The sequence below is a fragment of the Silurus aristotelis genome, assembly GCF_946808225.1.
Source record: "Silurus aristotelis genome assembly, chromosome: 4".
NCBI lineage: Eukaryota > Metazoa > Chordata > Actinopteri > Siluriformes > Siluridae > Silurus > Silurus aristotelis.
The window spans coordinates 6,463,948-6,489,225 of NC_139577.1; the positions used below are offsets into that span (position 1 = coordinate 6,463,948).

The following is a 25,278-nucleotide window of genomic DNA, read 5'->3' on the forward strand; positions in this document are numbered from 1 at the left end:
CCTAAAGATTGATGTTGAAGGCAAAACTATATCTACTATATTTTACAATTACAATATTTGTATCTATTTAGAATCTAAATGACACAAATCATCACGTGTTATGACTAATGTTATGGTTCGTGTTCTCCTGCAGGCTGGGGTAAGTTTGCCAGGCTCACTCGTGCTCTGACCAACAGCCGGTGCACCAACCAGCAGCTGACTCCTATGAGCAAGCCTGAAGTCAGCTCCCACAAAACCTCCCGACTCGCTGAGGTGAGTTTATGTGCACGCATAGATACACGTTAGCAGCAAATAGACCATGGTCCATAACCTTATACTTATTTTAATTTTTTCTCGACATGTCTTATCTTCTGCTAAGCCTTTGCCCAGTTATACTATTACTATATATACACCGATCAGGCATAACATTATGACATTATAACATTAGAGGTGAAGTGAATAACACTGACTATCTTTTCATCATAGCACCTGTTAGTGGTTGGGATATATTAGGCAGCAAGTGAACATTTTGTTCTCAAAGCTGATGTGTTAGAAGCAGGCAAAATGGGCAAGCGAATTTGGGCATGCATTTGAGCGAGTGTGCCCAAATTGTGATGGCTAGAAGACTGGGTCAGAGCATTACCAAGACTGCAGGTCTACTGTGGTCAGTATCTATGAAAAGTGGTCCAAGGAAGGAACAGTTAAAAACAGGGTAATGGGCGGCTGAGGCACATTGTTGCACGTGAAGAGTGAAGGCTGGTTAGTGTGGTCCGATCCAACAAAAGAACCTAATCGGTGTAAATCCCATATCTTATTACCTTCTGCACCTTTTATACCTTAATTTCTCTCATCCCTGTACCCTCATTTAACATTTTGCTGTTTATTGTAAATAGGCCCCTTATGCACTTCTGGTTAGATGCTATTTGCATTTCATTGGCTTTGTACATGTATTTTGCAGAGTTACAATTTAGTTGAATCTAATCTAAAATAAGTAAAGATAAATGTAAGTCATTAATGACCATGACACGATGGTCAATTCTATGCAAACTGTCAAAATTAGCCATCAAGATCAACTCTGTGCACTTATTCCATGACGCTCTCCTCCTGTAACATTGGCCTGAATACTGTGATATTATTGTAAGCAAAAAAACTTTCATATTTAAACAGTGAGAACTACAGACATAGTAAAGCGCTTGCACGTAAACAAAGCTACAAAGGACAAAGTTGTAACAGAACCGCAGACACTCAAAAACGTGCGCATACACGCAAGGACATTACTGTAACCGTATCGCATACATCCCCCAGCTCACAGTTTGCCTACATTATATCCATCTCCTTAGCCTCACTGGCAGGTCCTGTCATGAATAATTTACACTTTGTCTTCTGTCCCAGTCACAAAAAAACCTGAGCTTTATTCATTTACCGTTTTGATATGTGTGGGTGAGTGGTCTCATAGTGTCATATTTTAGACCCTTTAATGAGGAGTGGGAGGATGATTTTAATAGTGTATGAGGTTTAATGCTTATTATCTTGTTATAGCGTTTTATCTCATATTAATGGTAAGTAGGCTTACGATCATTTTGGGGAGTTACAATGGTTTGATACACACACTTGCATCTCTGCCCATAACACATGCTTCTCCCACTCTCCATCTGTTCACTCTGCTAAAATTTTCTGAATCGTCTTTGCTCTCAGGTGCTTCAGCTTGGTTCGGAAATCCTGCCCCAGTACAAGCAGGAAGCGCCTAAGACGCCGCCTCACATCATCCTGCACTACTGCACCTTCAAGACCACATGGGACTGGGTGATCCTTATCCTCACCTTCTACACAGCCATCATGGTGCCCTACAATGTCTCTTTTAAAACCAAGCAGAACAACGTCACCTGGCTGGTGCTGGACAGCGTGGTGGACGTCATCTTCCTGGTGGACATCGTGCTCAACTTCCACACCACGTTTGTCGGACCCGGCGGTGAGGTCATTTCCGATCCCAAGCTGATCCGGATGAATTATCTCAAAACCTGGTTTGTGATAGACCTGCTCTCCTGCTTGCCATATGACATCATCAACGCTTTCGAAAATGTGGACGAGGTCAGTATTAGTCGGTTGTCCTCAGCGTGATCTCTTGCATAAACAGAAATTCAAGATAGAGAAAGGTGGATAAGTAGCTATGTTTTATTGCTCATCCACCCTTCGTTCTGGTTGGTCCAGTAATTTGGTCATGTTACTCCATTAAAGAGACATCTTGCTGTGAAATGATCTTCTTTAACACACTAAGACTAAAAGGTCATCCCTGTAGCGAGGATGCCAGTCTTCTTAGACTGGCTGTTCAAACAGAATATAAGCATCAGCATTTGGGCCACTGGGGAGAGATCAATAAGTTTTGAGATTAACCTACAATCAGGACATTTGAGGCCCTGAATTAATAAGATGCCAAGTAAAGCATGATAATTTGCTTGCTTTTTATTTGAAGTACATTTTAAGAGTATTACAAACATAATTAGTAATAGATAACTAACAAATTAGTAAAAAAAAGACTTAGTGATGACATTGGTGTCATATTGAACTAAATGCTTTTCTGATTACCACAGTTGCAAAGAGTGATTAATAAGGTAAATGTACCAGTCCAACTATTCTCGTCAAAAGTCTCTCAGCAACAGGCTATTTCTACAACTACTGTTTTTCACAATATTTTAAAGTCTATAAACTGTATATAAAAATCCAGAGATCAGTTTGCCACTTAATGCTCAGTCCATTTCCCCAATTCTTATTGTTGATATGAACACTAACTAAAACGTCTTGATCTTCTTAATTAGTTGATTGGATTATTGATCTTGCGAGTGTATGTTTTTTATGGACACATGCCTAACTGTTGACAATTTGTGTCTAACAGCAGGCAACGCTAAGGTTTTCTAAATATTTTTCAAATCTTAGTGTTCAAAGCACAGCAGCTATTCAAGGCTCTTCAGACGAGCAGAGAATCATCTCCAAGGATCTAACAACGAGTCTTGTTGCTTTGATTTACTGATATGAGGTATTTCTACTGAAAATCCTCACACAAACTCTCAGAGCCAAAGCCAGAGCTCTATCAGCCTCTATATTCCCCCTTAACGAGGCCAGTCTCCACTGATTGTGACATTTCTGTAGCTGTAGGTGAGCACTCCCAGGGTGTAGCATTAGCCATAGCACTTGTCAGCATGAACATAAGCTCAAGTCTAACTGCAGAAGGTGCAAAAGTGCGAAAGTATTCGTTCCTTTCCTTCCTTATTCCTTCATTATGACCAGGAACAAAATGGTTATAAGGTTCAAAATGACACATCTTACTAAAAAAATTATAGTAAAAAATGTTTGGTTTTCATCATCAAGCTTTATATCTAAAGCAGAAATAATTTGAAATGCTGCAAAAGAGGGGGAAAAAAGCTTTTAAACCCTCTTAGCAAAGCCTGTAATACTAACTGCTGTTCTAAAATTTCTATTATTTTTACATCAGCTATAATTTGGAAGTGCAAAAAATTTTAAGACCCTTAGGATACAATTAAAAGTAAAACATTTTATTATATCAAAGGTATAAAAAATTTAATTCTATCAGTTAAAATCTGTGTAACCCCGTTATACAGTACTATATGTTCTATGGGAGCAACAGTGAAGCACACACACACACACACACACACACACACACACACACACACACACACACACACACACACACACACACACACACACAGTTTCCAAAGCAACACACACACTCTCACATAAGGTCACAAGATATCATTAAAAGCTTAGTTTTGTTTCTTGCTTCTTGCCTTACAGAGTTGAAAAGAAACATGTTAAATCCATATGAGGTGCAACCCAAAATCTGTAGTGTTTCTTCTTCATAGCTTTGACAAGCGAACATGTGTCACTGTATAATATATGAAATTTCTCAAAGGCTTAAGGCTAAACACTACATTTCTTTTAAATCAGCATAGTCAAGCTTAATGTGCTGATGACTGGAAGAATAAAATCAAACCACAGAGCATCGTCGCTTTCAGGCCCAAAACTTTACACCCAGCTGTACCTTCCAGTTGTGCTTCTCTTGCTCTAAATAGAAACGGCAGACGTGTAAAATGCTTGCTGATGTAGTAGAATCTCCTTAGGACTTGTTGCAGTACTCAGTCTTCTCCTGGTGTAGGACCTGTAGCATGAAACTGTCTTCCATAATCTCAACTCAGTAGCAGAGTTTGGCTGTTCCTTACCCAGTTTGAAGTTCCTACACAGCTGTTTCTGTTTGAAGTGATAAATGTGCATCAACCTACATATGAAATTGATGATCATTAGCATGTGCTTGGTATAATTGATTAATCATACGCTTCTGATCCTACTAAATCCTTGACTTTGTGCAAGTGTATAAAGTGTTTAGAAGTGAGAATCGAAAGCCAAAGTGTGGTTACACCAAATACTGATTTGGATTTATGTTTTGTTAATTGATTAAAAAAGAAACCGTTAATGCAATTTTTTAAAGGCATTTGTCAGGGAACCACTAGCCATGTCTGCCTCCAAGGCTCCACCTCTCACTCATCCTCTCCCTGCTCTAATCACCTACACCTGTTCCTTATTTACCTTTCCCCTTTATAAGGTCCCGATTCCCCCTCCCTCACTGTCAGATCTACTCATTGCTACACTAGATCACACGGACTTCCTACCACTCGTGTTTTCCGTACTTCCATGCTTGTGGCTACGCTTCGGATAAAGCGCTCAAGATAATTTTGTGTTTGCATGTTAAGTTTCAACAAAGACATTGTAGTTTACGCCCGGTTTCTGACGCCTGGTCTATATCCGTGACAGAAGATCCGACCCATAACCGATAATCTACCTCAATGGATTACCAACCCGCTGCAATCACGGATCCATTGAGGTACTCATCACTGTTCTCCGGGAGGCACCCAACTGTATAACCAACTGTATAATATTGCACTTATCTTTAATTATTCTGGGGGCTCCGGAGTCCCACCAAGGGCGGCGTCGCGCTCCAGAGTCCCGCCGATGCCGCCGCGGACACCTGCAGAGGGGCGCCGTTGCGCCTCAGACATCCGCAGTGGGCGCCGCCATGCCCTGGACCTCCGCAGAGGGCAACGCCCCGCCCCGGACATCCGCCAGTGACGTCACTCTGCCTCAGACCTTTCCTGGCCCAGTGGAAAGGGGTTCCACCCAGTTCCTCTGGCACCCGACCTTCCTCATGTCCCAGGTTGTGCGGGCCTGTCCAGGACTGTCTAAGTTTACTCTCGGTTTCTGAGGCCTGGTCTATATCAGCATTCTTACTTTATAACATGTTTTCACCACTGCCTTAAAAAAAAATAAAAAAATAAAAATATATATATATACTCTTTCATTAGCTTTATTTAACACATAATTTACATGATCATCGAATTGTGTCTCCATAGTAACTGCATTATGTATCTTCACATATTGCACACATGGGGTTTGGAGCAAAACCATATTTTAAATACCAGTCAGTCGCTATCTCTGTCTCTCAGTTTTTTTCTCTCTTTTTCTCTCTTTTTCTCTCTTTTTCTCTCTTTTTCTCTCTTTTTCTCTCTCTCTCTCTCTCTCTCTCTCTCTCTCTCTCTCTCTCTCTCTCTCTCTCTCTCTCTAAAAAATTTAGTGTTATATCTATATACATTTCCCCAGAACACTTTTGTATCCCGTAACAACTCTTTCACGCCCCAGGAGAGTGATTGGTGACCTCTGATTTAAAGCAATTTTATATGTTTGTTTATTGTCATGCATTTGTTTGTGACAGATAATATTTTGTTGATATTATCTCCCAGAGACACTATTCAGCTTCTTGATTAATGGAATTATTTTATCAGCACAAACCGACCAATAAATCTCACTGATCTTGTTGTTGGTGCAAAGAAATGTGTGGCTTCCAGCAGATTATAAAAAAAAAAACAGGATACACAAAATGATCATGTTAAGAGCATTTTAAAAGAATGTATTATTTTCTTAAACATATCTTTTTTTCATCATGCCATTTTTATTTACAGCTAAATATCTTCGGCTTTCTACGTTCTACGATATAAAACACTGTGCGCTATGCTGTTATGTGAAACTAATTTATTATTTCATGATAATAATAATTCTAATAATAATAATAATAATTATTATTATAATTATTATAATATACCATATTTACACTTTGTGGTTTCTCAAGACAAGCTGCAATTGTTATGTCTATAAACTTCAAAAGGAAGCCAATTAGACCGGAAAGAGTTCAAATAAATGATTGTGTCATTCTTTAATAAATCAAAAATTGTATATCTTGTCTTAATTTAACACTTTACAACATGCTGTTTTAGGTTGTTTTTAAGGTCAACTTGAAATGTTGAAATATAAACAAAACAATTGCAACTTGTCTTGTCCATATGTTATTGAAACAATACCGTAAAAAGTGCATTGATCTAAATGTGTGGTTTATTACTGCACTATTGTTAAAGGTGCTCTTCTGAACTACCAGAATCTAAAATCATTTAAGGCTGAATAACTTCTCCATAAGAAGCAGCGATAATGGATTTTACATTCTGTTTGTTTGTTGCATCCAGCGTAAAAAACGTGCCAAATCAAACGTGCGGAGGATCCGCTATGGCGACCCCTAACGGGAGAAGCCGAAAGAAGACTTCTATATAATATTATATTTTTTTCTTCTCCAGTTCATCAGGTTCACCAAATTCTGTACCTTGACCCATTTATCAAAATCACCATATTCACCACATGTAAAAATCCTCCATGGAGTTTTAAAAAGGTCATTAGAAAATGTGTACAATAGCTGTCTCACTCTGGATGAAACTGCAACTGAATGTTACTATGGTTACTGGTGTTTCTAAGCAGCGCGTCCATTTAGATTCATCTAACCACAAACTATGTGTTCAACGCTCTGCCCTCACACCTGAACTTCCAGTATTCACACTGACCATAATATTAAAGGATATAATGCATATTTTTAATGCTCCTTTGCAATACAGTAAAGGGTTAATAGAAGTTTAAACAATCCCATAAATGTCTGTTGTTTTTTTAAACACAATGTTTTGCACACATCTACAGGTCTGTTTGGATAAAAAGTACAATGAATAAACATAACAGAAAACTGTATAAATGTCATTCACCTAACGAAACGCATTACGATTTAAAAACATGCAACTCCGGACTTTATTTTTCTGCTAATTTTCATTGTTTAATTCACTAAATGCTTTCAGAGAAAAAACCCTCAGCTATTAGAGTGCTTTTTAAGAGCTGATTGCAATCAGACATAATTTACCAAGCAGAATGAATAGCAGCTATTTCACTCGCACATCGTCTGTTTTTTCTGGTTATTATTTGGTAAAACTGTGCATCAGCGTGTTTCAGGTTCTTTATAATTTTACTGTGAGTGCTCACAACAACCTACATACAGCCTTAACAAAATGTACAGAAACACTCATATCATAACCTTTGATTATTAATACAAATAATCAACAGGTCACAAAGAGTAGCCGCAAAATTATTTCCCATGAGGGATGATAAGTCTTAGAGGAAATGTAATACACAAACTCCCATCAAAGTTTTAAAACATTTAATGAGAAATGACAGCATTTTTTTGCAGTATCCTCATGACTGTAGAAGAACCCAGGGTTTTGAATTGAAAATAGGCTGCAATTTAACACACACACACACACACACACACACACACCGAATGTTGAGCAGAACAAAATAATGAAAAGATGTTTAAATAATAGTATATATTATAATGACTTAATATAATAACATTCTTTATTAATATAATTATCTATGAATAGTGAATCTTAATTAATATATTATTTTAATAATCTTATATATTATGACATATCAATGATTTGTGTATATATTTTACAATAAGGTTGTTGCTCATACTTTTGTCTTGGTGTATGCAAACATTTGCACTTCCACTTTGCATTTTAATTAAAATGTAAAAATTCACAATTCATTGGTTGCAAAGCCCAAATTTTTTTACTTACTGAATTAGCTAACACTTATAATTTTGATGCAATCAGAAATAGTAGAGCGCGATTATGGGTTTTTCCTTCATCCTCTGTTTCAGGGCATCAGCAGTCTGTTCAGCTCTCTGAAGGTGGTGCGTCTGCTGCGTTTGGGTCGCGTGGCACGAAAACTGGACCACTATCTGGAATACGGTGCGGCCGTTCTGGTCCTGTTGGTGTGTGTGTTCGGGTTGGTGGCCCACTGGCTGGCCTGTATCTGGTACAGCATTGGGGATTACGAGGTCATCGACAAGAACAGTAACACCATCAAGAAAGACAGCTGGCTCTACCAGTTAGCCACCACAACTGGCTCACCGTACCGCTACAACACCAGCGGCTCCGGTCGATTGGAAGGCGGCCCTGGGAAACACACGCTCTACATTTCCTCCCTGTATTTCACCATGACCAGTCTGACAACCATCGGATTCGGCAACATCGCTCCTACCACTGATGGAGAGAAGATCTTCTCCGTGGCCATGATGATGGGAGGATGTGAGTGTGTATCTCTTTTTTTACTCCTACTGCTGTACATATTTCTATTTAGACAATAGAAAACAGATGATGTTACCACCCAGAAGTTTCCAATAACACCAGAGCAATTTACGAAAATGTATTAATGAATAAACGAGGTGTGAAAATTCTATTTTATTTACACATACACATTCATACAGAGTACGACATGTAGTGGAATGCTTTTTTTTTACGACTGTCTATTTAAACATGAAAAATAGAAATAGAATATAAGGATAAAAAATAAAGTGAAATAAATAAAATAAGTATAAAGTATAAGTATATTAAAAGTATAGTATCACTAAAAAGTATGATAATAAGGTTAAGAATAATATAATATATATATTTACACACTAAAAATAATAATAATAATTAAAAAAAATTATTTAAAAAAAAGACCACATGTAACCACACCAGCCCAGGACCTCCACATCCAGCATCTTCACCTCCAAGACTGTCTGAGACCAGCCACCCGGACAGCTGCTGCAACAATCGGTTTGCATAAGCAAAGAATTTCTGCTCAAACTGTCAGAAAGCGTCTCGGGTAAGCTCATCTGCATGCTCGTCATCCTTATCTGCGTATATACGACAGCGTGTTCCAGTTCCTGCCAACTTTTCACAGCCATTGAAGTGGAGTGGACCAACATTCCACAGGCCACAGTTAATAACCTGATCAACTCTATGCTATGTGTTGCACTGCTTAAGGCAAATGGTGGTCACACCAGATACTGACCCCCAATACAGTAAAACTGCACATTTTAGAGTGGCCTTTTATTGTGGCCAGACTAAGGCACACCTGTGCAATAATCATGCTGTCTAATCAGCATCTTGATATGCCACACCTGTGAGGTGGATGGATTATCTTGGCAAAGGTTATGTGCTCACTAACACAGATTTAGACAGATTTGTGAACAATATTTGAGAGAAATAGGGCTTTTGTGTACATAGAAAAAGTCTTAGATCTTTGAGTTCGGCTCATGAAAAATGGGGGCAAAATAAAAGGGTTGCGTTTACAGTTTTGTTAAGTATATATACATACACAAATTGCACGAAAAGAGGATGGATATGTGTCACAGATATTGACAAAAGTACAGATTAAAGTGATCCAGTGTGATTTGTCCTTGAAGTGTCCATGTGCTTGTATAAGGTGACATAAAGTGACACTGTGCTGTACCAGTCCTGAGTTAAAGTGACAGTCCAGAGTTAAAGTGACAAAATCATTGAAATATTTGAAATTTGAAAAATGTGTCATGTCAAAATACAGTTTGTCATATCCTTAGTCCTGAAGATGCTGGAAAACATATAAATCCTGTACAGCATACCTCTGTGTCTTTGACTGACACTGGAGACTCCTTCCATACATAAATGTTGCATCTCCTCAAAGCAAATCTCAAGTATTCCATATTTTTACAATCTGTTTATATGGATGGTCCGCCATGCAAATCCCCTTTGAGAGGGTTGTTGCTATAGAACCTGATGACATGTCCCAGAATAATGAATTAACCCCTTCTAACCAGAATCAGCTCCTAATCGAGCAGCCGAACAGCATTGCATTTAAAACCGAGACATTTCTATCTTTTTGTCTTTTACTTCCTCGGCTATGAGCCATCAAGGTGCCTTTTAATTCCCAGATCGGGTCGATATACTCCGTTCTAACACCCGTCTCTTTCTATTTTTCACTTTGACACACCCACAATCCGTCAAATTCCACAGTACGGGTCGATCGGCCGTTTAATATATTCAGTGGCTGATGGGAGAGAATGGGGACGGTGCGCTGAGTAAGCAAATCCACTTACATTACTGGGCCATTTTTATAGACCAGCGTTTTTTTTTGTTTTTTTTTCACAGTCTCGCGCTGAGCTGCAGCCATTTTTAGCTGGAGTTTATTTGATTTTGTAACATGCTGCAGGTGCAGGCTGCATGACGCAAAGTTATTTCACACAGTATTAGATTTTAAGGATGAACTCTGTAATAAAAGATCTCGTTGCCTGCTCTCAGATCCAGACAGATATTTCATAGGGATTTATTCACATAATCATTATTACTGAGTTACTATTACTGTAAACACATTATGTCCAAACAAATTCAAGATTTCAGCAGTACAGAGGTATAATAATTTAAATGATTTTGAAAACAAAATCCAACTATAGGTTGATCAGCGGACGAGTTTTCGGTTATTTGATAAGTAGACCATCCTGATGTCATTTCCTCTTCTTTCTTCGGCTCTAATGATGACTTACAGTCTCAGCTCTGTTACCTCTTTTATTTTTTTGGTTTCTTGGTATTATGACAAGTTGTGTTTTTTTATCTTCTAGAGCAGTGGTCACCAACATGGTGCCCGCGGGCACCAGGTAGACCGCAAGGACCACATGAGAAGCTTTTTCCTACTTTGTTAAATCATTGTTGATAATTATTATAAGAAATCATTAAAACAATCAGTTTTCACATAGATGAATATTATTAATTATTAATAATAACATATAATAAAAGGTAAATTAAACAAATTTGTTATTTCAGATCAAACTGAAAACTGTGTGTATCAAACTGGTAGCCCTTCACATTAATCAGTACCCAAAAAGTAGCTCTCAGTTTCAAAAAGGTTGATGACCCCTGGTCTAGAGAGACACAAAAACAGAGACCAGTGAGGGAATGCTGCTGTAGCATAAGTGCAAAAGTGTTTTGCAGATGCAGTAATGTGTATATCAAAGGATGAAATTAAGGACAGTAACTAAGTAAATGTAATCCGTTACTGTACACAAGTATCTTTTTCATGTATCTGTATTTTACTGAAGTATTTCTGTTTGAGGAGACTTTTATTGTAACTTCACTACATTTCAAAGTCAAATATCGTACTTAACTGGTAGCAGCAAACCACCAATCAGGGTCGAGTGCGCGCTCTGTTTTAAACTTGTTTTGATTGCCGCTTGGTGGTATCTACTTATCACCAACATCAGCAGCAAGCAGGACATTTTGAGATGAATAAATGATGGAAGAAACTCCTAACTCGAACTTGCCACAACAACAGTGGCCTCATTTGTGTGATTATTTTGAAGAAGTTGAAAGGAAGTTTTTGGGATCATGATAATTTATTAGATATTAATTAGTGTTTGACTCATATTATTCTATTAATAGATTGGTGTGCTGAGAGTAGCATTAGATTATTTTCACATAAACTGAGTTGATTAAGCAGAGAGTCTTGTGACAAAAATGATAATAGGAACAGCAGTAATAAATCATAGTACTTTCGATACTTTTGAAGGCAAACACTTATGTACTTTTACTCAAGTGAGAGTTTAAAGTGAGCGCTTTTACTTTTACCGGAATAATATTTTACCTACTGTATATCTACTTTAACTCAACTACATGGTTTATGTACTTTATCACAGATAAAAAGTTATAAAAGTATAATGGCGGGTTATTGAGAGGAATCAGACATATTAAGTGGAACGTTCTAGGAATGCACACTACAATCACATGATGTACGTGACTTGTGAAGTCTGTAGGAGAACTATTTGTGCAGGTGCGATGTAATTATCAACTTATTAACTTTGTAAACTAAATTTCATCAAATGTCTTCATCATGCTCGTTTTCCCCTGTCTATGTTCTGTTAAGGCCAATACTGAGAAGAAAGGATGGAGCCTTTGTCTATTTGATCACTTAGATACGCTTCTTTCAGACGCTGTAGTGGAAGGATAGATAAAAAATAAAATAAATGAAGTGTGCACTGCTGTGTATCTGAACACTCCGCAACGCACAAAGCTTTACAAAGATTTAAGGCATCTTTTAGCAAGAATAAATGGCTGTCGCTATCATTCCCCTGCAGCTGTTTGTTTTTTTGTTTTTCTTCAAGACAGCAAGGTCCTTTTAGGCCTCATTATCAGCTGTTGCCGTTTACACAAAGTCCCTACAGAGTGACTCAGTCCTCCTAATATATTTCCCACTCATCATTTCCACTCAACAAGCACAGTCTGCTATTAACATTAACACTAAAACCTCCCCTGAACACTGAAACGACATTCCTGCACACACAAATACACACACACACACACACACACACACACACACACACACACACACACACACACACACACACACACACACAGCACACTCTGCTTGGATGATTTTCTCACTGAAAGTTGATTTGGATTAATAGCTCTCGTGTTCCTTTAACCAGAAGCCGAACTCTTTAAGAATCTATAACATGGTTTTAGGCTCTGCTCAGACATCACTGGGATTGGGAACTTCTCCGACTTTCACTGGGAATAACGTAAACTGAGGTCACACCTTCATCACTGGAACTCAAAGACATAAGACACACGTTTTTTTACTTGGAATAACAAAAACAGAGGCACCTCTTTTACCTCTTTCCCCGGAACTGGGACCAGCAATACTGAAGCAACAGCTCTTTCACTGGGACCAAAAGATACTGAGACAATACTTCTTTTACTGGGATCAACAGACACAAGGAACATTCCTAACCTTCAGGGACCAACAGAAACAGAGTTCACTTTCTTTCAGTGAGAGCAACAAAACTGAGGACATGCATCCTCTACTGGTACTAAAAGAGACTGAGAAAATACTAGTTTCCTGGGACCAACAGAAACTAAGACAATACCAGTTTTACTGGGATCACTAGAAACTGAGGCCACACCTTCTTCTTTGAAACTAACACTTTACTGGGACCAGCACAAATAGAGGCCATAACTCCTTTACTGTACCAATAAAAGCAGAAACCACACCTCCTTCAATCGTAGGAACTTATACGGTGGAAGCTCCACCACTCCATACCATTCTGCAAGGAGATGTTTAAGGAGGTGTTTTCCTTCCCTGGGCCAGAAGAGCTGCTAAAGTATAAATGTTAGGCATTGACTCCACTTCATTACACTAACCTCGATCAATTAGTAGACATTGATAGAAATGAATGAGTACTGAGGATTAAGGAGGATCAGGTGTAGATAATGATCACAAGCATCGCTCCTTTCTCTCATTTCTCTACTTGTGAGCTTTTCTTTTTTCTTTTCTTCTCTCTTTATTTGTCACAAGTGGCGCCAGAGTGTTTGCAGAACTATTTCAGGTGTGGTTGCTATGGAAAAGAGGAGCATGATAATGATGATTATTGTGAGGCTGTAATGTTTCCCATAGAGACGAAGTTTTAAACAGTTGCACGTTTTTTTAAATCTTATCTCTCGTGTGGAAGATGTTTTTGCAAGGGAGTGAACGTTAACGTCATTTAGAATAAAGAATGGTATAATTCATGTGAGAATTTTTTTCCCCCATAATTTATTTAAGTCTTAAAATGTATCTGTTCTTCAGCTCTCCTGTATGCGACAATATTCGGAAACGTGACCACCATCTTCCAGCAGATGTACGCCAATACCAACCGCTACCATGAAATGCTGAACAATGTGAGGGATTTCCTGAAACTCTACCAGGTGCCCAAAGGCCTGAGCGAGCGGGTGATGGACTACATCGTCTCCACATGGTCCATGACCAAAGGCATAGACACTGAAAAGGTTAGACGTGTGGGCTGAGGGATGAAAGTAAAGCCATTAAACTAAGACTTCAGAACTGTCTGGGTTGTGGAAAGTCCAGCAATTATATCCTCTCTAAATGATCAAAATTGTTCAATCATTTTGTAGCTAGTGAGGAGTAAATTTTTGTGTGGCAGTAAGCAGGCCTGTCCACATTTCCACAGGTGCTGTCTATCTGTCCCAAGGACATGCGTGCAGATATCTGTGTCCACCTGAACAGGAAAGTGTTTAACGAGCACCCCGCGTTCCGATTGGCCAGCGACGGCTGCCTTCGCTCGTTAGCCGTTGAGTTCCAGACCATTCATTCGGCTCCCGGGGACCTCATATTCCATGCTGGAGAAAGCGTGGACACACTGTGCTTCGTAGTGTCCGGGTCCCTCGAGGTCATCCAGGACGACGAGGTCATCGCTATACTTGGTGAGTCTGACTCTGATCGGTTTCAATAAAAAAATATATTTCATGGATTTTATTTCTGGATTTTTTTTTTCTTCTGTCCCCCATTAATGCTGCATTGATTGTCTCCATTTGATAGTTCTCTGCCCAGATAAAAGGCCAATCAGAAAACTCATTGAAACGGTTAGTGATAACTTGAGTCGTCATGGGGACGGAGTCGAATAGAGCGTTAATCACTTCCCATGGGAGGCTTTGGGCCTCAGGAGGAGGCAGGAGAGACAATAACTCCTGCCGCGATGATGGAGAGAACAGCAGAACGGCTCTGCGGGGAGCGGCACAGCAGGGGCTGAAATAGCAAAAAGTCTGCTCGCTTGTCTCTGGTCAATTTTATTCTGTTATGTCTCATCAACACCTGCGGTTTTTCAGCCTGGCTTCTTGTTTCTGGTTACTTTTTGACATTTAGCTACATTTGTTGCTGACAGGGTGCAGATTTAAAAGTGTAAAGTGGTGGATCAGTGGAGATCTGACGCTTAGCAAGCTCGATTTTCACATGTGTGAGGAATAAAAAAAGCTCGTCATGCTGTAATAGAAAAATTATTAGAGACGGGATAGAAGTGAGACACTATGAAACAGAAGTAAATGACACATCAGTGATGGATAGTAACCAGGTTAAATGTAATTTGTTATTGTACTTCTGTATTTTACTGCAGTATTTCCATTTTGGGAGATTTTAACTTTACTACATTTTAAAGTCAAATATTGTACTTTTTACTCTACATTTTACTCTACACACTCTACATAACTACATTTTGTGAAATCAGTCGTTCCTTTTTATTCTTAAGTGAATAAAAACTTAACTGGTCAATCAGGCAGCAAGCCACCAATCAGACTAGTAATCTGCTTTAAGCGTGTGTTTAATTGCCACTTGTTGATATCTACTTAACACCAACATACAGTTCTTGCCACAAAAAATTATTTGCATGTTTTTTTTTTTTTAAGTACCGTTTTTTCCGGACTATAAGCCGCTACTTTTTCCCACGCTTTGAACCCCGCGGCTTAAACGACGAAGCGGCTAATTGATGGATTTTTTCGCGGTTTTTCCCGGTTTCACAAACTTCAAGCCAAAAAACTGAGACCCATAACATTAGACCAATAAAATTGCCGAACGGGTTCAGGTGAACCAATGAAACTCTTTATATTAAATCAGATGCGCTCCCACTGAATCGGGCCGCACCACATCATAAATATGGATGAATATGGTTCCTCTGACGTTTGACCTGCCGCTCACTCGGACTGTCTACAGGAAATGCGAATCATTCGTCACGCTGAAAACAACCGGGCATGAAAAAACGCACTTCACCTGTGTTCTGAGCTGCACGGCATCAGGAGAAAAGCTTCACCGATGGTGATTTTTAAACGCACGACGATGCTAAAAGAAAAAGTCTCAAAAGAAATAGTTGTGAAAGGAAGGAGGAAGACAGTGAACAATGACTTTCTTGGTAGGCTACTGTTTAGATACAAGCCGTGTAACAGGCACTGTCTTTCATTAAAGCCTGTGTAAAGTTTATTAGTTTCAATGTAGACACGGCTTATTTACAGTGGGTACGGAAAGTATTCAGACCCCCTTAAATTTTTCACTTTTTGTTATATTGCAGCCATTTGCTAAAATCATTTAAGTTCATTTCTTTTCCTCATGAATGTACACATAGCACCCCATACTGACAGAAAAACACAGAATTGTTGACCTTTTTGCAGATTTATTAAAAAAGAAAAACTGAAATATCACATGGTCCTAAGTATTCAGACCCTTTGCTGTGACACTCATATATTTAACTCAGGTGCTCTCCATTTCTTCTGATCATCCTTGAGATGGTTCTACACCTTCATTTGAGTCCAGAAATTTTTGATTATACTGATTGGACTTGATTAGGAAAGCCACACACCTGTTTATATAAGACCTTTCAGATCACAATGCATGTCAGAGCAAATGAGAATCATTAAGGTCAAAGGAACTGCCTGAAGAGCTCAGAGACAGAATTGTGGCAAGGCACAGATCTGGCCAAGGTTCCAAAAAAAATTCTGCAGCACTAAAGGTTCCTAAGAGCACAGTGGCCTCCGTAATCCTTAAATGGAAGACGTTTGGGACGACCAGAACCCTTCCTAGAGCTGGCCGTCCGGCCAAACTGAGCTATCGGGGGAGAAGAGCCTTGGTGAGAGAGGTAAAGAAGAACCCAAAGATCACTGTGGCTGAGCTCCAGAGATGCAGTCGGGAGATGGAAGAAAGTTTTAGAAAGTCAACCATCACCGCAGCCCTTCACCAGTGGGGCTTTATAGCAGAGTGGCCCGACGGAAGCCTTTCCTCAGTGCAGGACACATGAAAACCCGCATGGAGTTCTCCAAGATGGTGAGAAATAAGATTCTCTGGTCTGATGAGACCAAGATAGAACTTTTTGGCCTTAATTCTAAGCGGTATGTGTGGAGAAAACCAGGCACTGCTCATCACTTGTCCAATACAGTCTCAACAGTGAAGCATGGTGGTGGCAGCATCATGCTGTGTGGGTGTTTTTCAGCTTCAGGGACAGGACGACTGGTTGCAATCAAGGGAAAGATGAATGCGGCCAAGGACAGGGATATCCTGGACGAAAACCTTCTCCAGAGTGCTTTGGACCTCAGACTGGGCTGAAGGTTTACCTTCCAACAAGACAATGACCCTAAGCACACAGCTAAAATAACGAAGGAGTGGCTTCACAACAACTCTGTGACTGTTCTTAAATGGCCCAGCCAGAGCCCTGACTTAAACCCAATTGAGCATCTCTGGAGAGACCTAAAAATAGCTGTCCACCAACGTTTACCATCCAACCTGACAGAACTGGAGAGGATCTGCAAGGAGGAATGGCAGAGGTTCCCCAAATCCAGGTGTGAAAGACTTGTTGCATCTTTCCCAAAAAGACTCCTGGCTGTATTAGATCAAAAGGGGGCTTCTACTAAATACTGAGCAAAGGGTCTGAATACTTAGGACCATGTGATATTTCAGTTTTTCTTTTTTAATAAATCTGCAACAGTGTCAACAATTCTGTGTTTTTCTGTCAGTATGGGGTGCTATGTGTACATTAATGAGGAAAAGAAATGAACTTAAATGATTTTAGCAAATGGCTGCAAAATAAAAAAGAGTGAAAAATTTAAGGGGGTCTGAATACTTTCCGTACCCACTGTATGTTCAAAATAAAAATCTCAAAGTCAAATTCAGTGGGTGCGGCTTATATTTGGGTGCGCTTAATAGTCCGGAAATTACGGTAGTTGAAAAGAAGGTTTTTGGACTCATGATAATTTTTATAGATATCAATCAGTGTTTGAATCTTTAATATCATTCTATCAATAGATTGAAGTGTTAAGAGTAACATAAACTGAGTTGATTAAGCGAAGAGTCTTGTGACAAAAATGATAGTAGGAACAATATAACCATAATAAATCATAGTACTTTGGATACTTAAGTATATTTAAAGGCAAATACTTTTGTACTTTTACTCAAGTGAAAGTTTAAAGGGAGAACATTTACTGGAGTATTATTTTACCTTCTGTATCTTTACTTTAACTCAAGTATACGGTTTGTGTACTTTGTTTACCACCGCACAAAGTTAACGTAATTCACTGCTGCTAGAAACATAACAGCCGTTTAACGTTTTTTAATACATCTGTTTAAGACGGCACGATGATGATGTTTTACAGCCAGTCGAACAAATGTGTTTTGAGGACGTTCTGGGACATTAAAAGCAACTAAAAGGGATAAAAGTGTCATGTGTCATTGTTAAAGGATTAAAAAAAAAGAGGAATAAAACACTCTGTGATGTTCTGTTACAGGAATATGATCCTATTCCAGGCATGGTCATATCATGGCACTGATATGTTTGGGCAGTAGTGGTTTAGGCTTTAAGGCTCTGAGTTACCAATCATAAGGTTGGGGGGTTCAAGCCCCAGCATCACCCAGCTGTCACTGGATTTGGACTGTAGTTAATGTCAACAGTCTGCTACACTGACTCAGGACTACGATTTGCTTCTAATCACCATCACTGCACCCCACAACATCGTTTATCTGTAATAAATGGACATTTGGTGCAACCCAGATGAGGATGAGGTTCCCTCTTGAGTCTGGTTCCTCTCAAGGTTTCTTCCTTATGCCTTATGCCACAGTCGCCACCGGCTTGTTCATCAGGGTCAAACTTAGACTTATAAATAACATCTTATTTATTTTTATCACCACATTATCTGTGTAAAGCTGCTTTGCGACAATGTTCATTGTTAAAAGCACTATACAAATGAAAACATTCATTTAATTGACTTTTAGGTCTCTGAGAAAGGCTCCAGTGGCACTGTGTCACTGTGCTGTAAAAGTACATGTGACAAGAATAAAGCAGCAGTCTATTTATGTGAGCTCTGGTTCATGACAGCATGCTGATGTTGTCTGTTTTGTTCCACATAATGTTTTGTTTCCTTACATGGCTACTGCAGCATCTGTAAATTCGCAATGCTAATCACAGTACGGTGGTCAGCATTGCAAATCATCACGCTGTTTATATGTATATGTCTAGTGTTATCATGTTGCATGACTGGAGCAGGGTTTTTTTTTTTATTTTTTAAAGAAGATCCGATAGCTCTTTGTATTCACGTGCCTGTTACTGTGTGCATCAGTGAGCAGAGAACCCTTTACAAATCCTTTTCTCTTCATCACTCTGTCACCCGGGCTGCAGATGTGTCCTGCTGAGAGCTGAATATCTTCTCAGGTTTCTCGGGCTTTTCACCGTCTGTGGGACGATCGGTGCTGAGAGGAGCGCACCGCCACTGACTTGTGTTAATGGCATCGTGTCGGTTCCTGCTGCTTTTTTTTTCTTCACTATGATATTGTAGGGAAGTGTGAAAGGCTTCCTGAGGCTTGATTCACACTGCAGGCTAATCTGAGGCTACTGTCAGGATTCAGTAAAGGTCTGATCTCAAAACACCTTTAGGTGACCTTCAATAGGACATGATTTAGATCTTCGGATCCCTTTATTCCATGAACACAGTGCTTTATGATATAACTGTAAAACATTTACTAAGCTTTATGAAAATGTACATTTACGGCATTTGGCAGACTCCCATATCCAGATCGACTTACAACTGGGCCTTCTCAAGGGCTCAGCAGGTTGGTGGTGCTGGAATTTGATTTTGTGACCTTTCAAGCATTAATATTAATATTTATCAATTTTCTCTTCAGTCTTTTCTTCATGTGATACCACCTATCCATTCACCTGTCCACTTACCCAACTGTCTACACATCAATCCTTTTTCTGAACAATATATCCATCCATTCATCCAATTATCCATCCATCCATCAATCCATCCATCCATATATTCATGCATTTAAATTTCTTATATTTATTTGTCTTCCCATTCTTTCCTTTATGTGCTACCATCCATCTGTTCACCTGTCTACTTTCCCAGCAGTCTACACATCTATTTTTTCTATCTATCTATCTATCTATCTATCTATCTATCTATCTATCTATCTATCTATCTATCTATCTATCTGTCTGTCTGTCTGTCTGTCTGTCTGTCTGTCTGTCTGTCTGTCTGTCTGTCTGTCTGTCTGTCTGTCTGTCTGTCTGTCTGTCTGTTCGTCCATTTGTCCATCTACTCATTTATTCATCCTATCTAAGTATCTTTCTTCCTTTCTAAAAATTTTACTTGTATATATTTCAGTTCAGAAATTGTTGTCCTTTGCTCTTGTTTGAATTACTTTCTCTCTCTCTCTCTCTCTCTCTCTCTCTCTCTCTCTCTCTCTCTCTCTCTTTCTCTCTCTCTCTCTCTCTCTCTCAGGTAAAGGTGATGTGTTCGGTGATGTGTTCTGGAAAGAGACGACCCTAGCTCACTCGTGCGCTAACGTCAGAGCGCTAACCTACTGCGATTTGCACATCATTCACAGAGACGCTCTGCTAAAAGTGCTCGACTTCTACACGGCGTTCGCCAACTCCTTCTCCCGCAATCTTATCCTCACCTGCAACCTTCGCAAAAGGGTAACACACACACACACACACACACACACACACACACACACACAAACACACACACACACACACACACACACACACACACACACACACAGACTTGAATTTTGGAGTATTTAGCCAGCTCTTGTGTTTTCTTTTAAACCTTGTACACTCATCCAACACAATTCTTATCATTCCCATTGAAACCTTTATCAAGCCCAAAATTCCCGACTGTGCCTCGGAAGCTCTCGCATGTCACCCGTTTTTTTTATCACAAAACGAGGAATGTCTTTTTGTCCCAGACCTCAGTGCACTAATCTTCCTGTCCACTGTCTAGAATGAAGGGACACCAGAAGGATTATGGGTAAAAATGTGGGACACTAGTGGAAAAGATGGAAGTCCGAGTATCCAGTCCTAATTGTTTGGTTCAAAGCAGCTCATCTGTTTGACCCTATTCTTCATTATTCTCTATTTCTCTCTATTTTCTTTACTCTTCTCCGCTGCTCTGTTTCTTTCCATCATGTTGTAAGTCTCACGTTGTTCTTACAAAGCCCTCAGTCTAAAACTAACAGAGTGTGTGTAATTAGAGTAATAAATCTGGCCGAGTCGGAGAAGGAACACGAGTTCCCCTAAATACACTCGTCATTTATCAGCGTTATTCCTGCAGTTCGTTCACCTGAGGCTGAAATACAACCTGAACGCAGTAATCAACAATCAGCAGTGAGATACGCTGCAGCAGGACTGCACCAAAACTCCTCCTTTCTCTCTCTTTTTACTTATCCACTGGTACACTAAGCCTCTCTGATCTATCCTTTCATGCATCGATTTTTGCAGCTATCTAATTTATCCCTTTTTTATTCGTTTATAAGGCGTGTATTCCGATTTTCTACTGTCGCTTATTCTCTCCTTTAGTTTTTTGGTTATGTCATTTGATATAATTTTTTCACCATTCATCATATTTTCACTATTCCCTCATTTATTCATCCAGAATATATTCACTTCCATCCATCCTTTCATCCATTGTCCATAAATCCATTATATATTTATCATCCATCATTTATTATATTTTCACCATCTGCTCATCTATCTATCTATATTTCTACCTTTAATCCCTGCATCAATCTTTCTACTTGTCTGTCCATCCATCCAACTCTCTGTCCATCTATCCATCATATTTTTGCAATCGTCTTATCTATCCAATTCATCTATTCATTCTCCAAAATCTTTTCACTATCCATCTATCCATCCATCCATCCATTGTCCATATATTTCTATTTCTTTTGTTTTACTTTTTGCTATAATCCATCTGTTTTTCCATCAATACCCATTCATTCATACATTTCCCCTTGTATCTCTCTAAATATATTTACCATCCATCTATCTATCCATCAAATTTCACCATCATCCCATTTATCCATTTATCCATCCGTTCATCCATCCATCTATCCATCCATCCCCTTTCTCTCTTCTCTTCTCTTCTCTTCTCCTCTCTTCTTATCTCTTCTCATCTCTTCTCTTCTCTTTTTTGTGTTAGGTTCTTTCTTTCTTTTCTTTTATTTTTTCTTTCTTTGGTTTAAGTCTTTGTTTGTAAAAGCTGTGTGTTTGTTCTCGGCCCCTAGCTAATATCAATTGAGAATGAGAATAAACAATTTTGTTTTATGCTTATAGCTCCTCTACCTCTCTCTCTCTCCATCTTTTTCTCCCTCTCTTCCCCTCTTCCTCTATTATTCTCTTGTCAGATGGAGGCTGCAGTAATTTTGCTGTCTGGCTGCATTACACTTTTAACCCCTTGGTCAAAGCAGCCTTTTAGTTTAAAAAGAGAATAAGAAATATTCTTGTCCGTCCATCACACAGATGAAAACACACTCGTCTGCGGTTATGGTGGAAGAATGAGGGGAAGAATTTCTGTGTGTTTAGAAAGAGTTTACACTCATGTGAGTCCTGCACCTTCAGGTGGAAAGGACAGCAGGAGCAGGATGTGTGTTTCTGTCTTTGTGTGTGTGTATGTGTATGGGGGGGCAAGAGAATGCACCTAGAAAGCAGTATATTAAATTTTCTGGCAGTATAAAGTTTTAAAGAATTGGCTCATTCAGTCAGGTGTGTGTGTGTGTGTGTGTGTGTGTGTGTGTGTCGATGCCGCAGTAGTAATATCAGGTAATTTATTTATGTAGAGAAATTTCTCCAGCTGTGTTAGAATAACTGCAAGGTAGAATCTTCCATTATTAACTAATGAGGAGAGTGAGCATCTGTGTGTGTGTGTGTGTGTGTGTGTGTGTGTGTGTGTGTGTGTGTGTGTGTGCGCACCTGCACGCCCCCTAATTACCCTCTGACAGTCAGCAAGGCTGCACTACTGTACTGTGTTTAGCGCTTGACAGAAATGCCAAACATTTCCTTGATAATACTATTAATTATAATTAATAATGAATGCATCGTGCATCTTTGATTTACAGACAGTAAGATTTTTGTTCATACATGCCTCCCAGTGTACAGTCTCATTTCAGTGTGCGCTAAACAGTATCATCGATTTTATCGTTGTCGTAGATGACGCTTGACATCTCTTGACTCACGGAATGATGCATGATATTAACCCAGTTGGCATTGAAAATGGTTCATGAGACGTGTTGATCAGGCTTCTCCGTATGCCGTTTCATTTGTCTGATCCTTATTTCCACTGACCCAATAATTCACTCCGTCTGTGCATTGGGATGGACGGCTCTGAGGAAAGGTGGAGTGTCAATAACTTTAGATAAACATGAGCAAAAAAAAAAAAAAAAGTTACAGAAACAGACACTAATATCTATATTACAGTGTATAATAATTTTGAATGATGTTATATCTAGACGGTGTCTGTCAAAAGTGTAGAAACACCCAGTCTTTTATGGGGTTTTTTTTAGAAACCTGTTGCACGTTTCTCTTGTTTCTATGCAACACACTTTTCAATGCAACTGTATGAAGATTTACTTTGACCGAACAATTACATAATTGTACAGATGTTGCACTTTATTTTGATTGAAAAATCTTTTTTTAGCATTTAGACCTTTACACGCTCTTGGCATCCGGACAGTTTGTTTCTTCAAACATTCAGCTAAAACACTTTGCCTTTGCTACGGTGACTTGGCTGGTAATGTCATGAGAGATAACACTCCAGATGACTGTTTGCTCTCTAAAAACACTCCAAGAGCTTATGCGGATGCTTCGGTTCATTGTCTTGTTGTACGGTTAAGACGGTTCCAATAAGTCGCAGTTTAGACGGAATTGCATGATAGAATAGAATAGAATAGAATAGAATAGAATAGAATAGAATAGAATAGACTTTGTCACATATACATTACAGCAAAGTGAAATTTTTCGCATATCCCAGGTTGCTCAGAAGTTGGGGTCTGAGTGCAGGGTCAGCAATGACACAGCGCCCCTGGTGTTGGAACGGTAGCCATGTTGGTTCAGTTTTTCTTTCACCTGGAATAAGTCTCCAACCTTCCGTGCTCCAAAATAACCCCGAACCATTAAGCTTCCACCTTCATGTTTGACTGTGGGGGTGAGGCAGTCTACTAACATCTTTTTCCCTGTTCTGAAACAAAAGAAACACGTGTGTGCTTTAAAACCCAAAATAGACTCTGTGTTTTCAAGCTTTCGGATTATTTTTGGACTGTTTTTTTTTAGAAACTAGAAGTACTCTATTTGTTCCTTAATAACTTTGTGCGTAATTGTGCTTCCTCAGAAATGAAGATGCCCTCGTCAGTTTGAGAACCCTTAAGAAATACTGGAAAACCCACTTACGCAAATTCTTCTCTAATTGATCAGTGTGTGTGAACTGATTATAATTTGTCCACCATTTCTGAAATCAAATGTTTTTTTTATATTTTAAGATCGTACACCATATGTGAGGAGGGGCGTGAGGGGAAACGTGGCATCTTCTGTGACCAAAAACACTTTATGATTCATTTCTCATAGTGAAACATGACTTCTTTGAAGGTAGTGGGGAAAGACAAATGATGCAACGGGAAAAAAACTGGAAGGAGTTAAATTTGTCACCACGGCCGTTGGTGGAAAAGTATAAGTAGAGTATAGCATGTCAGTGAGATTTGTTTCTGGGTATAAATAAGCAATGAATCACAAAAGGAAAGCCTTCGGGTGTGTCAAAGTGTATAATGAGTATTCATTACTGCACATTATTAGATTATAGGAGAATATAAAATTCAGCGTCTCCCACTGGTGATGGAAAGATCTCAGTTAATTCATTACGGCTTACTAGAGAGAGGCAGATTTAAATCTGTGTGTGTGTGTGTGTGTGTGTGTGTGTGTGTGTGTGTGTGTGTGTGTGTGTGTGTGTGTGTGTGTGTGTGTGTGTGTGTGTGTGAGAGAGAGAGAGAGAGAGAGAGAGAGAGAGAGAGAGAGAGAGAGAGAGAGAGAGAGAGAGAGATGATGTGAGTGTTTGAGAGGGAGAGACAAAGAATATTCTCAATGTGTCCTGCTGTCTGGCTGCTGGTGCTGAAAGATAAATGCAGGCAGTGCGTGGGACGTCGCACAAATGCCTCTGTGGTCTATTTCTTCCATACATGTGCCACTAATACAGAGAATTTTAGAAACAAACAGCCAGAGTGGCAGAGTGGAATCCAAGCGTGTTTTTTTGCCATTTAGTGGCCTCATAGGCTTCAGTATATGTGTATGTGTAAATATATATATATATATGTTTAAGGGTGCACAAAATTCAAGGTTCGGTATGAAACTCGGTTTTTAAGTCACGGTTCATTTAAATTTTGGTATGGTTTGGAGGGGAGAAATGTTTAAAGAAAATAAAATTGTCATTTTTTAAGAAT

General features: G+C 39.2%; 1 protein-coding gene across 2 annotated transcripts in view; it reads left to right on the top strand.

Moving 5' to 3' along the window:
• The window catches only part of kcnh5b (potassium voltage-gated channel, subfamily H (eag-related), member 5b), a 59,705-nt gene that overhangs the window by 27,234 nt on the left and 7,193 nt on the right, over nt 1–25,278 (top strand). For both annotated transcript variants that reach the window (XM_083540399.1, XM_083540400.1), the window contains exons 5-10: nt 134–252; nt 1,675–2,067; nt 8,069–8,498; nt 13,831–14,030; nt 14,213–14,465; nt 20,292–20,488. In XM_083540399.1, coding sequence (XP_083396525.1) covers nt 134–252; nt 1,675–2,067; nt 8,069–8,498; nt 13,831–14,030; nt 14,213–14,465; nt 20,292–20,488 — 1,592 coding nt within the window. The remainder of the gene's footprint in view (nt 1–133; nt 253–1,674; nt 2,068–8,068; nt 8,499–13,830; nt 14,031–14,212; nt 14,466–20,291; nt 20,489–25,278) is intronic.